Source organism: Balaenoptera acutorostrata, chromosome 1 (genome assembly GCF_949987535.1).
Source record: "Balaenoptera acutorostrata chromosome 1, mBalAcu1.1, whole genome shotgun sequence".
Taxonomy (NCBI): Eukaryota; Metazoa; Chordata; class Mammalia; order Artiodactyla; family Balaenopteridae; genus Balaenoptera; species Balaenoptera acutorostrata.
In genome coordinates this window covers 83,033,188-83,046,651 of record NC_080064.1, presented here as the reverse complement: position 1 = coordinate 83,046,651, position 13,464 = coordinate 83,033,188, and the positions used below count along the sequence as shown (strand labels likewise).

Below are 13,464 nucleotides of genomic sequence, written 5' to 3'. Positions count from 1 at the left end.
TTTCCAGTTTTATTGAGACAAAATTGACTATTTTAATATCACCTATCTTCAGATCATTCTCAAATATGAATCTCTTCAATCACTCATGTCAGAGTTTAAGCTCCAATTTTATCTTCAGTGTAATAGCAGATAGTAAGTTACCAATCCACTGTAATAACCCTTTATTCATCATATATAAATCTCTATATTCATTAAAACAAAATTGAACTAAAAGAAACTTTTTATAAAATTGAAACAAAATTAAAGCTACGAATGAATCTGAAGCTGTAAGTAATCAAACACTGTTTTCCAACATTCTTGCTGCAAACAAAATAATTATAGCCTCAGATTTCTATTGAGCTCAATTTATATACTAAAGCAAAATAAAAATTTATCAAAATATAAGAGGTAGTTAGTGTTGGTGAAACTACCCTTGATAATCATCAAACTATTTTGAAAATTTATGGAAGGCATAAATATATACTATTAGCATCCAATAAGTAATCTGCAACCTAAGAAACTCTCTAACATTTCATTTTAAAAATATGACAGAGCACAATTTTCCAAAGTTTAGGACTGTATTTTTCCCTCAAAAGATATTTCAATTAGGATGTATAATTTTTAAGCCTTTTATACATCACATTTAAACATATAATTCAAAGTAGACTCTGAAAGGGATAATGATGGCAGACAGAACTTAATGGGAAAATACTTTTGGTCTGATTCTTTTTGAAGTTCTCTGTTAAGTTCATCGATGCGCTGCTGTAGTTTCTTACGTCTCTGTTCTGGTGGCAGATGACTGAAATCTTCTAGTGCTGGGCCCTGAAAAGAGAATCTAAATCATTATAAAAGATATTTTCATGAAATTTTATTTCTAAAATATACTCACTATAAAGTAAGAATATATATCAATTTTAAGTTTAATTTCAAATTAGCCCCGAACACCTCCTTTTAAGAAAAAGAAATCTACATAGATATGTATGTGTATGTTAATTAAAACAATCATATTTAAGAAAGAGCTCAGATGCCAGTCACTTTTAAAAAAATCATGAAATAGAATAGGTAAAAATATCAGCAGATACAGATAATTGGTAATTACCAGTATAACATTATATTCAGGTCTCGGCAGAGTTAAAATAAATACAGATGAACCTTCTTACAGCAACAACAACGAAATGGAAACACGTAACATTTCTCACCTATACAAAGTATTTTTTATATAACATACTGCACCACATTCCCAAATCAAATCTATTGCCGTGATACTCGGGATATTACAAATGTTCAGATTGAAAATATGAAAAGTTTATATAACTGAGTTAAACAACTTACCTCATAAAGGCAATATAACTAATGAAAAATATTTTAATATTACACAGTCTTTGAATGATTATATTTATTAAACCATTCATTAGAACCGAAACATACTTGATCATTAAAAAATAAAAAGTAGAACTATCCACCAAGTGAAACGTAAGTAGAAATTACATTCCAATAAGGAATTTATTTTCAATTATCCTTTGTACAACCAAATAGCATACCTCAGTTGTTCTTGAAATAAAGATATAATCCAAAGAAAGATAAAATCCTTATTTAGGAAGGATGCTTAATGTCTGAAAATTTTTTAATGTTTTGATATTCAAGAAACTATATCATTTAAGAAACAGTTCTAGTATTTAGATGCAACTTCTGATTCAAATGATGTCTTTCTCCTCTTAAATGTTAATCATGTCATTGTTACCGCAGTTATCTTATTAGAGATTACACAACCAGACCAATGTTAGCAACTATTGATCCCATTTAACATAAGCCCATATTTATGTAAGATTTTACATACTCAAAAATTGTTGACAACTATTATTCTTCATTTTTCTCTTTAAAATGGGGATTTTAAGAATATGCAATTCAATTTTTTAAGTGTTGCTGAAGTGAGCTCCCACAACAAATGCATCCTTGCTCCTTGAACCACTGACTCCTATAACACATCTAAATAGCTTTATTTCACCATCTACAAGAGTGCTTCCCGTGCTTTTAAAAAAGATAAAACTCACTTTTCAGATAAGCCATGATCAAATGTAACATTTAATTCATAAGAAAATTTTTTGCAAATGGCCTGAACATTATGGACATTCAACAAGCCTGTCTAAAAAAAAAAAAGGAGGACATCTTTTCTAAGTGGCTTTTGTTTTTTAATCTACCAGTCATCAGAAATAAAAATCTGTCAATCACCCAAATCTGACCTAAATAAACAAATGGCAAAATTTCCTACAAGGTGCCTTTAAATTTAGTGGTCAATTATCAATGTAAGTTGTCAGATTTAATCTAATTTGGGGTACAGGTATATAATAGTTTGAAAACTATTATCTTGTGCCAAAAGTAAAACTTTCTAATTTATATTTTTAAATTTAATGAAATGAATAAACACATTTCAATATTGTTTTTTTGATAGTATTATAATAAACTCACAGTTACCTACAAGTAAATCCTCCAGATTTCCACTTATCCTTAATCGAACTTGTTCTCAAATTTATTAACAGCAGATAGCTAGGCACTTGCATTTTTAATATCCCATTTTGACATTATAACATATTCCTTTATAGAATATGAGAACTAAACTCACTCTATTTCCTATGGCTGAAAAGAAGACTCTGAGACATTTAAAAACCTCTTCTACTACATGGGAATTCATAAAAGGCCAAACTGCAATAGTCTGAAAAAGACTCATTTGTTTTCCAAAAAATGAGAAACTACATAAGCACCCAATAATTTTTACATTAGGTCTTCACAATGCAGTTCCATTAATTTGTTTAAAACATATGTATAAAGGAACATCACACACATGCGCAAGCACACATGTGCACACACACACGATATTTAAGTTATTTGTGCTTTTATTCCCATTCATTAGTAGACAAGAAGAAAGCACTGACTCTCTAATGAAACTAGCAAGAAATCTTTCTTTCTTGCATTTTGGAAAATCTAACGATTCTTGTGATAAACTACAAAACAAAGTTATATGATCTTTTTAAAGAGTGTTAAGAAAAATCATTTTTGTTTAATTTTTCTTTTGTAAAAACATAAACTTTTGTTCTACCATGTAACTTTTAAAATGATGTTTAACTATAATTTCATTCTCTGTAACATGACAAAGACTCCACCCAATAACATTTAAGAACTTAATGAGTTACAGTTAACCACATTATTATTAAATTTTATGACATCAGAGGTACTGGCATGTGTTGGACTATGGATTAAATTATAAAAAGAAAAGACATACAAGGTAACATGTGGGGATGTACGTTACCACTTTGTTTTGAATTAAACAAAACAATGTTTTGTGATTATTTAATGTTGGCACAGTATATAGATCAGCACATAAGGCTTACCATCTTCACCGACCACTGAATAGTTCAATGGAAAACAGAAAGAAATGGTATATTATTCACATGAAACCATAATACAGAAGATGCAATAACTTATACTTTTTTTTACAATATTAAAATAAATCATGTACATTTCACAATCCAAACAATTATGCCAGAAAAACAATTTTAACCACACTTTTGGGAAAGTAAATTACTTGCAAAAAAATATATACACTGATGATAATGGGCAGATATTTTCCAAGTGCAACTGAAACTCAAAAGTTAATCATTCTATCAGTAAACATGTATTTTCTTCTTTAAAAAACAATTTTTACATAAGTGGATTTCACTTACATAGCTCTTCACTCTCAAAATACTAATATTTGAAAAGGTGAATATAAAAGATTTAATATTAGCCATTTTAAAGAAATATTATATGTAGTATTAAAGAATGGAATACTTTTCCCAATGCATTAAACAAAACACCATTATCTGAATTATTATACTTCAGAATACTGTTTTGAATTTAAATATACCATGGGTCAGTAAGGGTAACATTTCCACTTTAGTTTTAAGGTGCTATTTTTAATGTACGGACACATTAAAAAACACACTATTATCAAAATAATAATGAGTCACCCAGATTCAAGTTTCCCATACATATTTGTTAATGGACACAAACATATGGGTTGAATTTTGCTTTGAAGATACAGCTTCCATTTTTCAGTTTTCATTCTGAAATCCATGTGCTCGAAAAGCAACACTAAAAATACATAACTTCAATTTTTAGAAAACTGGTTAAAATTTATTCTTTCTGAAAATGTGAAATGACATAGCACAGAGTCCTCTCATATTGTGAACATATATATGCGTATTTATATATCACCCACATTCTATGAGTTACCAGGATTCTGCAACTGGCACTACATTTGTCTGCCATCCACACTAAACACACGTGTATACATGCACATGCGTGTGCACAAACACACTCACACACACGTTGTGACCCATAATACTCAGTAGAGCTTTGCAAAGTTCATCTTCATATCCATTTCATTTGTTTAGCGGCCTCTAAAATTTTTACTTGTCCCTATATTCTAAGTCATGATGTTTTAGAGAATATGGAGGACGTCAGGTAGAATTTCACATAAAAAATATAGACTTTAACAAATAGCTGACAAAAATATCTACCCTTTATCTCTGATGAACTGGCCATATATATTAATGGTTACGATGATAAGAAAAGATGACATACGCTATCCATTATCTTTCCAAATTAAGCTTAACATTCTTTAGACTGTCAGTAGTTTCAGGGGACAAAAACCACAACTTATTTTGCTATGACAAAATTCCTGGTAAGAAGATTAGAAGGTTTAAATTTTAAAAAGATATTTATGGTCTTCTATACATATTATTAAAACAAAATCATATAGATGATAAGAAACAAAATAGGTAAAGCATTTGAATTTATCTTTTATGATAATCTCCACCAGCTAAATTTCTAAGTGATACAAATTATTTTTTCAGTTTCTATATTAATAGTTTTAGAGAAAACAATAATATAATTATAACTGAAATATCAAATGCTTCAGTTTTTAGCTAACCTAGTTTTACTATCAATTAGAAAATAAATTCACAGTTCATTAACCTTAGATTTGGGGATATTAAAAACTCAAGTTCTTTGTAAAATATTAGAAATAAATTTTGTCTTTTTTTTAAGCAATTCACGCTCAATACTATATTCTCATATGCAATTTTCATATCCCTATAACTAGAAAATTTCACATACCCACTATATCTTAATAAATACATAAGGGACCTAAAAAGGAAATCAGTCAGGCAATTCAAATTATTATGTGTATTTAATTTAAAGATAGGAAAATCCTGAGAACTGTATTCTGGATAAATAAAAGCTTACAAAAATGACTCTAGAAGTCTATAAGATCATGAATAATTTAAACAGAAAACATGGACTTGATACTGCTAGATAAATATACTTCTAAAAAAAAAAAAGGAGTACCCAGTAAGCTCCAATGAAGTAGTTATAGAGTAAAAATTATTCACTCTTTTATTAAGTAGTTAAGTTTGGGTGTGCACCAAATATCTATTTAAGGTTAGATCTTGATGTCACAGAAGGAAATTATAAACCCTCGTCCCTCAGAGAAAGTCTACCAGTACCACCATCAAATTCAAAAACACTGGTCCAATATAACATTTCTCATATCCTTAAAGATACTGCAAACTACATACAACAGGGTTTCTTAAGAATGAAAGAAAAAGAAATTATAAATTTTTAGAAAAGCCAAAAGCAGGTACTTAGGAAAAATGATGTAACAAATATAACTCAAAACAAGAGTTTCTGCTTTGAATGGTACAACTCATCAGCTTTACGAAACCTTAAGACTTTTTAAGTTTAATGAACTTACATGGAAATCCATGTAAAAACACATAAACTGGCTTCTTAAAGCTTATCTTCTTTTTCTATATTGAGAAAATTCTTAAGTGGAAGAAAACATAATTTTGAAATAGTATCTAGTAAACTACCAAATACCAATCAAAATAGAAAGAAACTTCTCAATGCCAAGGTAATAAACTTTACTTCCTGCTCTATTCTCCAATCTCTAGTTGGTTTGTCTGTCATATTTTCCATCGTGCATACTGCTTTTTTCTTTGGCATGATAACTAATAATAAAAGTGGGACCATTTTGGCCTTCTGGAACTAGCCCCCCACCCCCCCCCCGCCAAATGTACTAATGTTTTAAATTAAAGCAATATGTGGAAATACGATAAATAATGACCCCGCAGATACTTTTAAGTTCTACGGTTATATAATTCTACCTATAGATTTATTCAATAACAATGAAGATGGCACATATTTAAGCTTCTCTCTCCAGGGCTCACAGTTCTAACTGCCTAAACTTTTTTCAAAGAATTGTATTTACTTCATATCCCTATGACTATACTGTGTAGGGTACTGTAACTGGGCCTGGTAGACTCGATATGTAGGACACATATGTGATTACAAAAATATGGCTACTAGAAATTACTATTTGTAATTTCTCATGATTTATGCAAAAGCATAATATTTAATGAAGTCTAAGTCATCAAAGAGAAGAAAGATGGGAATTAATTCTACTCTCATAGTTCAGGCAATAGAAATCCCAAGTATGATTTCTTAAAGTCTTTTAAACAAGTGATAAGAGCTTTGAAAAGTGATAACAGGCACCTATGGTGCTTGTAGGTATAATACAGACTCATTCACAGGGACTTTTCAAAATGTCATGAAATTAACCTATAATATCATTCACATACAGAATTAGGAAAGGTAGACACAAAGAAGTTCATGTCATTATAGGAAAAAAGGAAGTCCCCAAAAGAACATAATACACTAGGATATTTCTGTTGCATTACTGATACCAATTGCTTGTCATACTGTTTCAATGGAAATGTAAATAATAATGTAATCTTGCCCTAAATTAACATATCTTGTCCACATGTGGCCAGAAGAGAAACCCAACTAAAGCAATTTGAAGATAGGGCTACAAACAGTGAGAAACACACAGGCTAGACAGAGAAGGAAAAAGAAGAAAGAAATGAAAGGGAGAGAAGGAACAAAGGGCGAGAGGAAGGGAGGAGAAGCAGGAAAAGGGAAGGAAGAGAGAGGGATTGCAAGGAAGAGTGAGTCCAAGAGTGAGTGTATTGCTGTTAATGATTAGAGTTCTTATGACACTAATAGACTCTGAGTTCTCATTGGTGGGTTATCACACCTATGTTTTTTATATGTCCAAACAAATGCTCATACAAATCTCATAAATGTATCTAAATTATGAGCTATGAATATTACAAACACGGCCTTAAAATCAGATCATAAAAGAAATTAGCCTAACATAATGAAGTAACGCTAATTTATCAGTAGTATAACAGTTGTTGCTAAGAAACAGTTTAATATTTGCTTTTTACTATTCTAAAACTTTTCATTTGCAGAGTATCTTTAGTTTTAAGTAAATGCCAAAGGCTAGCCTATTGAAAAAGAAAAGGAAATATTTGGTAAAAAATACTTCCTGTAACAATTACTCAATACAAATTTCATATAACCATTATTCAATAATATCTAGTATTTTTATAGGCTTTACAACTTACAAAGTATTTTCTAATATATTATCTTAATTGATCTACAATCTTGATATTTAACATGCCTATCTTTGATTTTTTATTTAACTATTGGAAATTGTGTTTTAGGCTTCTGAAAGTAGGGCAATTAAAATTAAAATAGAACTTGATTCTTTTGGCCAACAAAATAATACTTTATAAATTCGCAGAGGTCATCATTAGTGACAAATTATTACATGAGTAACTCCAGTGACAAATTACTGAAAGTCTTAAAAATGTAAATACATTACAAGACAATGGCGGACATATGACTTCACATAAACAACAACAACAAAAAAAATAGCTAATATGATTGTACCCAGCACCCTCTTTATAATACCATTCTTTTATGGGTGAGCATTTCAAATGTTATAAAGAGGAGTTGTTTTTAACTTGAGGGCAGCTATACTTAATTCTGTCATGTTTTAAACTACATATATATAGGAGAGAGCCTTATAATGAGGGTGGAGAGTATTAAAAGCCACACTACACACACAATAGGCCATCATGCATTTTAACCCATTATTAAACTTACCCCTCTTTTGAGACTTCTGAAAGAAGGAATTCTGGGCTTCCCTGTTTTTATTTCATTCATACAATAATGCACGGGCTCAATGGAGAATGTGAGAAACTGGGACCCATTAGGAGTACTGGATGTGAATAAACTAGTAGGGGTTAAGGGTGGGGACTGTGGCTAATATGGAAATAAAGAAAGGAATCAATAAGCCAAATGTGCATAGCTTTTTTTCCTAAATGAAAATTCTATTTTTGGCAACATACTTTTTACAAAATATATCTCAAATAAAGTTTTCTATAAAAATATTATAAGAAAGTTAACATAGCTTTGCCAAAACTGTCATTTTAAAAAGTCAAATTTACTTTTAAAAATGCACCACTTCATCACTTTTTTACAAGCTGAGAGACTGAAAATATAGAGTATACAAATTATAAGGTTAGAGAGAGCAATATGACCTAGACAAAAAAATTCTCTTCTGATTTTTAGAATATTAGCACCACCTAGTTAGTTATACTTAACCTATAAATACTTGTCAGAGATAAAGGCAGCAGCTACAGTTAAAGTTATCTAAATAGTCAATGTCTATTAAAATAAAATATTAAAATTGTAACTGATTATCATAAATAGGCAAAATAATTTCATTATGTTGTGGCTTTCCTCTCAAAACTGTTTCTATTTCATCCCTGTTGCACCTCTTTTTTTAAAAAAATTTCAGTATTCCTTGTTTTTCTGAGCTCTCCTAGCTACTCTTATCTGACTTTAAAAAAAGTCTCACCTCTCAACTTCTCAATGGGACAACATTATGAAAAGCATGAATAAAGCTTGAGTTAATTATAATTGTGCTTTTAAAGATATTTACAGGTATATTATAATGAGTTAAATTTTATCTACATTCCTATGTCAAGATCAGAAAAATGAATTAAAATAATCATGTATACTTTAATAAATACAGAACATCAGATTAAAAGTACATATCTATTCTCCTACTGATTATGACACTTTATAGTCATTAAATTGATAAGAAGATTAAGCACGCATCTATTCCATTTGCTCACCTGCTGAGCTAAATTTATCTATCTAAAATAAACAGCACATCAAAAGATGGGTTTCAACAGGAGGTTAAGAGAGATTCTCTTAGTAAACTAGAGATTTTTTTAAACTTCAAATAACACACGCATTGAGCCCTTCCCATTAAATATTCACACGGATGATAAAAATAACCTTATTAGTATGATCTATAAAACCTAATCTGACATTTTATTATTGCTGTGGTCAATCGTTCATTCCAACTGAGAACTGCAATTTTTGTGATCTTAGAGTCAGATCATAATGATTCTGAAAAAATTTGAACTGAAACTACATACAAATGAAATTTCAAAAGCATAGAATTTAAGGGATGTTAACAAATTATTTAATATTTTTACTCATTTTTATATGGCAGTCAAATGTTAAACCCAGAAATAATTTTTACTATTAAGGTACAAAATTCTATGTTTCTACTAAGTGAAAAGTTAATTGAATCATTCAAATCAAAATATTTATTCTCTATTAATAGTAAACCATTAACCATTCAATACCTACATCATTTTAAATGACAAACTAAAACAAAATTATTAGCATAGAGGAATTTTATGACTTTTACCTTTGGCTTCTTTCCAAAGAGCCACAACTTGCCCTTGGCCTTTCCTACTGTGGTTTTGGCATCCACCTTCCCACTTTCCTGTTTGGATGCACTGATAGTCCCATCAGAAATGGTTCTATAAATATGTTGACTGTAATCTTCAAATGGAAAGTCTCCTGGAGGTTCAAATCCGGACTTAAAGGAGTCTACTACCATCTGAGAGTCCTATACACAAGAAACATGTTTTTTTTAAACCATTTCATTTGCTTATGATACCATATTAGCTTTCAAAAACCTTAATCTGTGTTAGAAAACAACAAATAAAAATTTAAAGAAATAATTCTACAATACTTATTACAGGTTTAAAGTGAATAATTTCTTCCTGTGAATATGTAATAAACCATAAATATTTTAATTCCTATAGAAAAATAATTTACAAACAAATTACTACTTTATTAATTTGTAATATTCATGGATGTTTTCACTCCATGGTTATTCTCAAGTAGAAATTCTAAGTTTTAAAGGAAAAGGGTTTTCTGTTTTACAGGATGTCTCCAAAGAAGGTGACCTATGGAACAGAGGAAAGGGCATCTAATTGTAAAAGAGGGTAAGAGACAAGTAGAAAGGCTTTCATTCACGCAACAGGGGAAAGGATAAATAAAATATATTAAAGACATACGAGGGAATGTTAACAGAGCAATGAAAAAAGATCTCACAAACAATACTGAGTGCAAAAAGTAACTCTGAAATAAAGTTTAGCACCATTTACCCAAAACTTTAAAACTCACGTAAGTATTATTATATTGATTTTGGACATACATACCTCTATCCGAATGTTCTACTGACACCTTAAACTCATTATTTGCAAACAGAATACTTTATCTCTACAAACTCCTCCCCGACCCCTACCCTAACCACCTCTCCTCTTTTATTCCCTATTTCTGTTGGTAGTACATTTTTTTTTTTTTTTTAATTATTTATTTATTTATGGCTGTGTTGGGTCTTCGTTTCTGTGTGAGGGCTTTCTCTAGTTGCGGCAAGCGGGGGCCACTCTTCATCGCGGTGCGCGGGCCTCTCACTATCACGGCCTCTTTTGTTGCGGAGCACAGGCTCCAGACGCGCAGGCTCAGTAGTTGTGGCTCACGGGCCTAGTTGCTCCGCGGCATGTGGGATCTTCCCAGACCAGGGCTCGAACCCGCGTCCCCTGCATTAGCAGGCAGATTCTCAACCACTGCGCCACCAGGGAAGCCCGGTAGTACATTTTGCCTACCATTTAGTCAAAAGTCATCCTTAGGTCATACCTTACTTTTTTTTTGTCACTAATGCCACCCCCACCAATCATCTGCTAAAGGGTAAGAAGAGGGAGAGAGGAGGAGGACCTAACTATAATTTGTAACCTTGGATGCAGCTATACCAAAATATAAATATATGTTTGAATTCCCAAAGAACCCCAAAATTTTCTTTCCTTTTTAAAATTTAAGTCAGAATTCTTTTACAAGAAAGACCTTCACTCATATAAAACCAACTTGCCGTGAAGACTAAAATACGTAGTACATATTTGGCACTCCCCATATACTGGTTCTCTTCTCTTCCTTTTCCCTCATATCCTCTTTTTCTGTTAACCTTAGCTTCTCAGTCACTAAATCAACATTTACTGAAAAATGACCAGGTACAAGACCTTTTCTAGACCTTAATCAAGATATAATGTGGTTAGATTTATTTCTTCAAGAGGAGCAGGGCTTCTTGAAGGCAGTACCTTCTACTCATAATGCCCTCCTTCTTTTCTCATGAGCCATCATTCCATACACTACTCAGGCTTCAAAATGCAGCTCAAGTGCCAACTCCTGTGGTTACAAGCAACTCTTACAACTCTAGATCTGACCATTTCCTTCTTTAAACTTTCACTAGACTAACAGTATCATACAGTTTGTAACATACAGTTCATAGGTTAGTTATACTCTTGGAGTAGAACTGAAAAATTAGTGGGGAAAGGAAAGAGAAGCATTAGAACTCTTTCCTTTTAAACAATTAGAATTTTAAGTGTTTAGAATGATCCTTACAGCCCAAAGGAGTCTGGCAATAAGTTACTTCTACAGAATATAATTTAAAATCAACTAACCATCAATTACTTCCCCCCTTTCCCAATTCATTTCACTAACTTAAACCAAATATATTATTCAAATTAATTATAAAACACTTACTCTTCTTTCGTCAACTGATTTTGCTGCAAGAATCATTCCTTCCAAACACTTTGAAATGATAGGAATAACTTTGCGTTCTGAGTCTGCAAATCCTCTGTAACACTCACTGAGTTTAATAGTCCTTCGTTCATCCATTTCTTGTAGTTGCTAATAATTAGGAATTTAAAAAAAAAAGGAAAACTGAATTTGCTTTTCATTCTGAAGCAGCCCCCTTCCAAAAAAAAAAACCCACAAAGATTCTACCCTAACATTTACACTGTTGTAAATACCTTTTAACAAGTGCTACAGACTTAAAGTACTTAAAACTTGAGGCCTGTGAAGTAGCAAAAAAAAAAAAAACAAGGCTTTTAGTATATCCTAAAACCAGGTGACAACAGTTTTCAAGACTTCTAAGGGACCCCCTACAGTCTACCAGATCTCTGCCTCATACAACCTCCACCTCTCATTCTTCAGTCAGAGCAGTTATTGTTGTTTATGCTTCTAGGAAAAGTTTCATTTTAACACAGAATTTTGACACATTTTTTTTCCTTTGTAAGCAGCTGGCATAAAATATATACAAGTGTGAGCATTCTAAACCCTTAAGCTAGTTCAGAACATTTTGGTAAGATCTGAATGGACCAAGAATCCACACTTGACCGCATACCAATGGGTACCCAAACCTACCACATTCTACAGCTCAAAGTGACTATCGAAAGGCTGGAGACACAAGAGGAAAAACAAGAGGCCACAAGGTCAAAGTGATACATGTATGGAATCCCTACAATTCAAAAATTCATTGGCACATGCCACTAAGAATTATGCCAGGACACAATTATGCCAAATAACTTAAAGGCATTTTTTGACACTTATTTGTCAACAGTGACCTTTCTTTCTCGTAGGAAGCAACTACACTGCTCAAGTCCCCTAGCTCCCAAAGCCTTCATACTACTTTTTTCCTCTTTACTTCCCAAAGCCTTCATACTACTTTTTTCCTCTTTACTTCCCAAAGCCTGGGAATTTATTTTGAGACCTGCATTTTCACAAAAGAACTGCGTCCAGCATCACAAAGTGGCAAGACTGCTCCACAGCAAAGCACAAACAAAAGGATCAAGCCCCAAAACACAGAAAAGCAGTGGGTCTCCAAGTTAAGGTCTCCCCAGAATACGAAGGCATAGCTATTAAGTTTAGGAAGGCACCACAGAGTGAGGACAGGCTGACAGACGCTCTGGATTAAATGACTGAAATCTGATACCCTCTCTAGTCCACCACCTCTCACTATGCTTCCTTTGTACTTCTAACTTGCTTCCAAGAAAAAAAAGGTGTATTTGGACTGACACTCTTTTCACAAAAGCTCTGCTCTCCCAGGTACTACTGTTCTCAACACTGTTTCACTAAATCCCTTTTCTCTAATTTCTCTTCTTTCTAGAATAGGCGGTAACATAATTTAACCTCCGGGGTCTTCACCTGAGGGCCGTTTGGCAATTAGTATCATCAAATGATGATGGATGGGATTTATAAGCCTGAATTACATTTATGATCTGGCAGCTAGGAAGATAAGCAGGCAAAAACCAGGCTAGCAAATGCATTTCTTAAGATTTATTTCTGCCACCTGGACTAATGCCAATGATTCTGTTATAGTATCAAAAAGCTACA

The 13,464-nt window shown here is 32.0% G+C and overlaps 1 protein-coding gene across 2 annotated transcripts in view; it reads right to left on the bottom strand.

The window, feature by feature from the left end:
• The window catches only part of FNBP1L (formin binding protein 1 like), a 121,240-nt gene that overhangs the window by 9,896 nt on the left and 97,880 nt on the right, over positions 1 to 13,464 (bottom strand). For both annotated transcript variants that reach the window (XM_007169576.2, XM_007169577.2), the window contains exons 8-10: positions 11,833 to 11,979; positions 9,653 to 9,856; positions 692 to 801 (exon numbers count right to left, since the gene is read on the bottom strand). In XM_007169576.2, the coding sequence (XP_007169638.1) occupies positions 692 to 801; positions 9,653 to 9,856; positions 11,833 to 11,979 (461 nt within the window). The remainder of the gene's footprint in view (positions 1 to 691; positions 802 to 9,652; positions 9,857 to 11,832; positions 11,980 to 13,464) is intronic.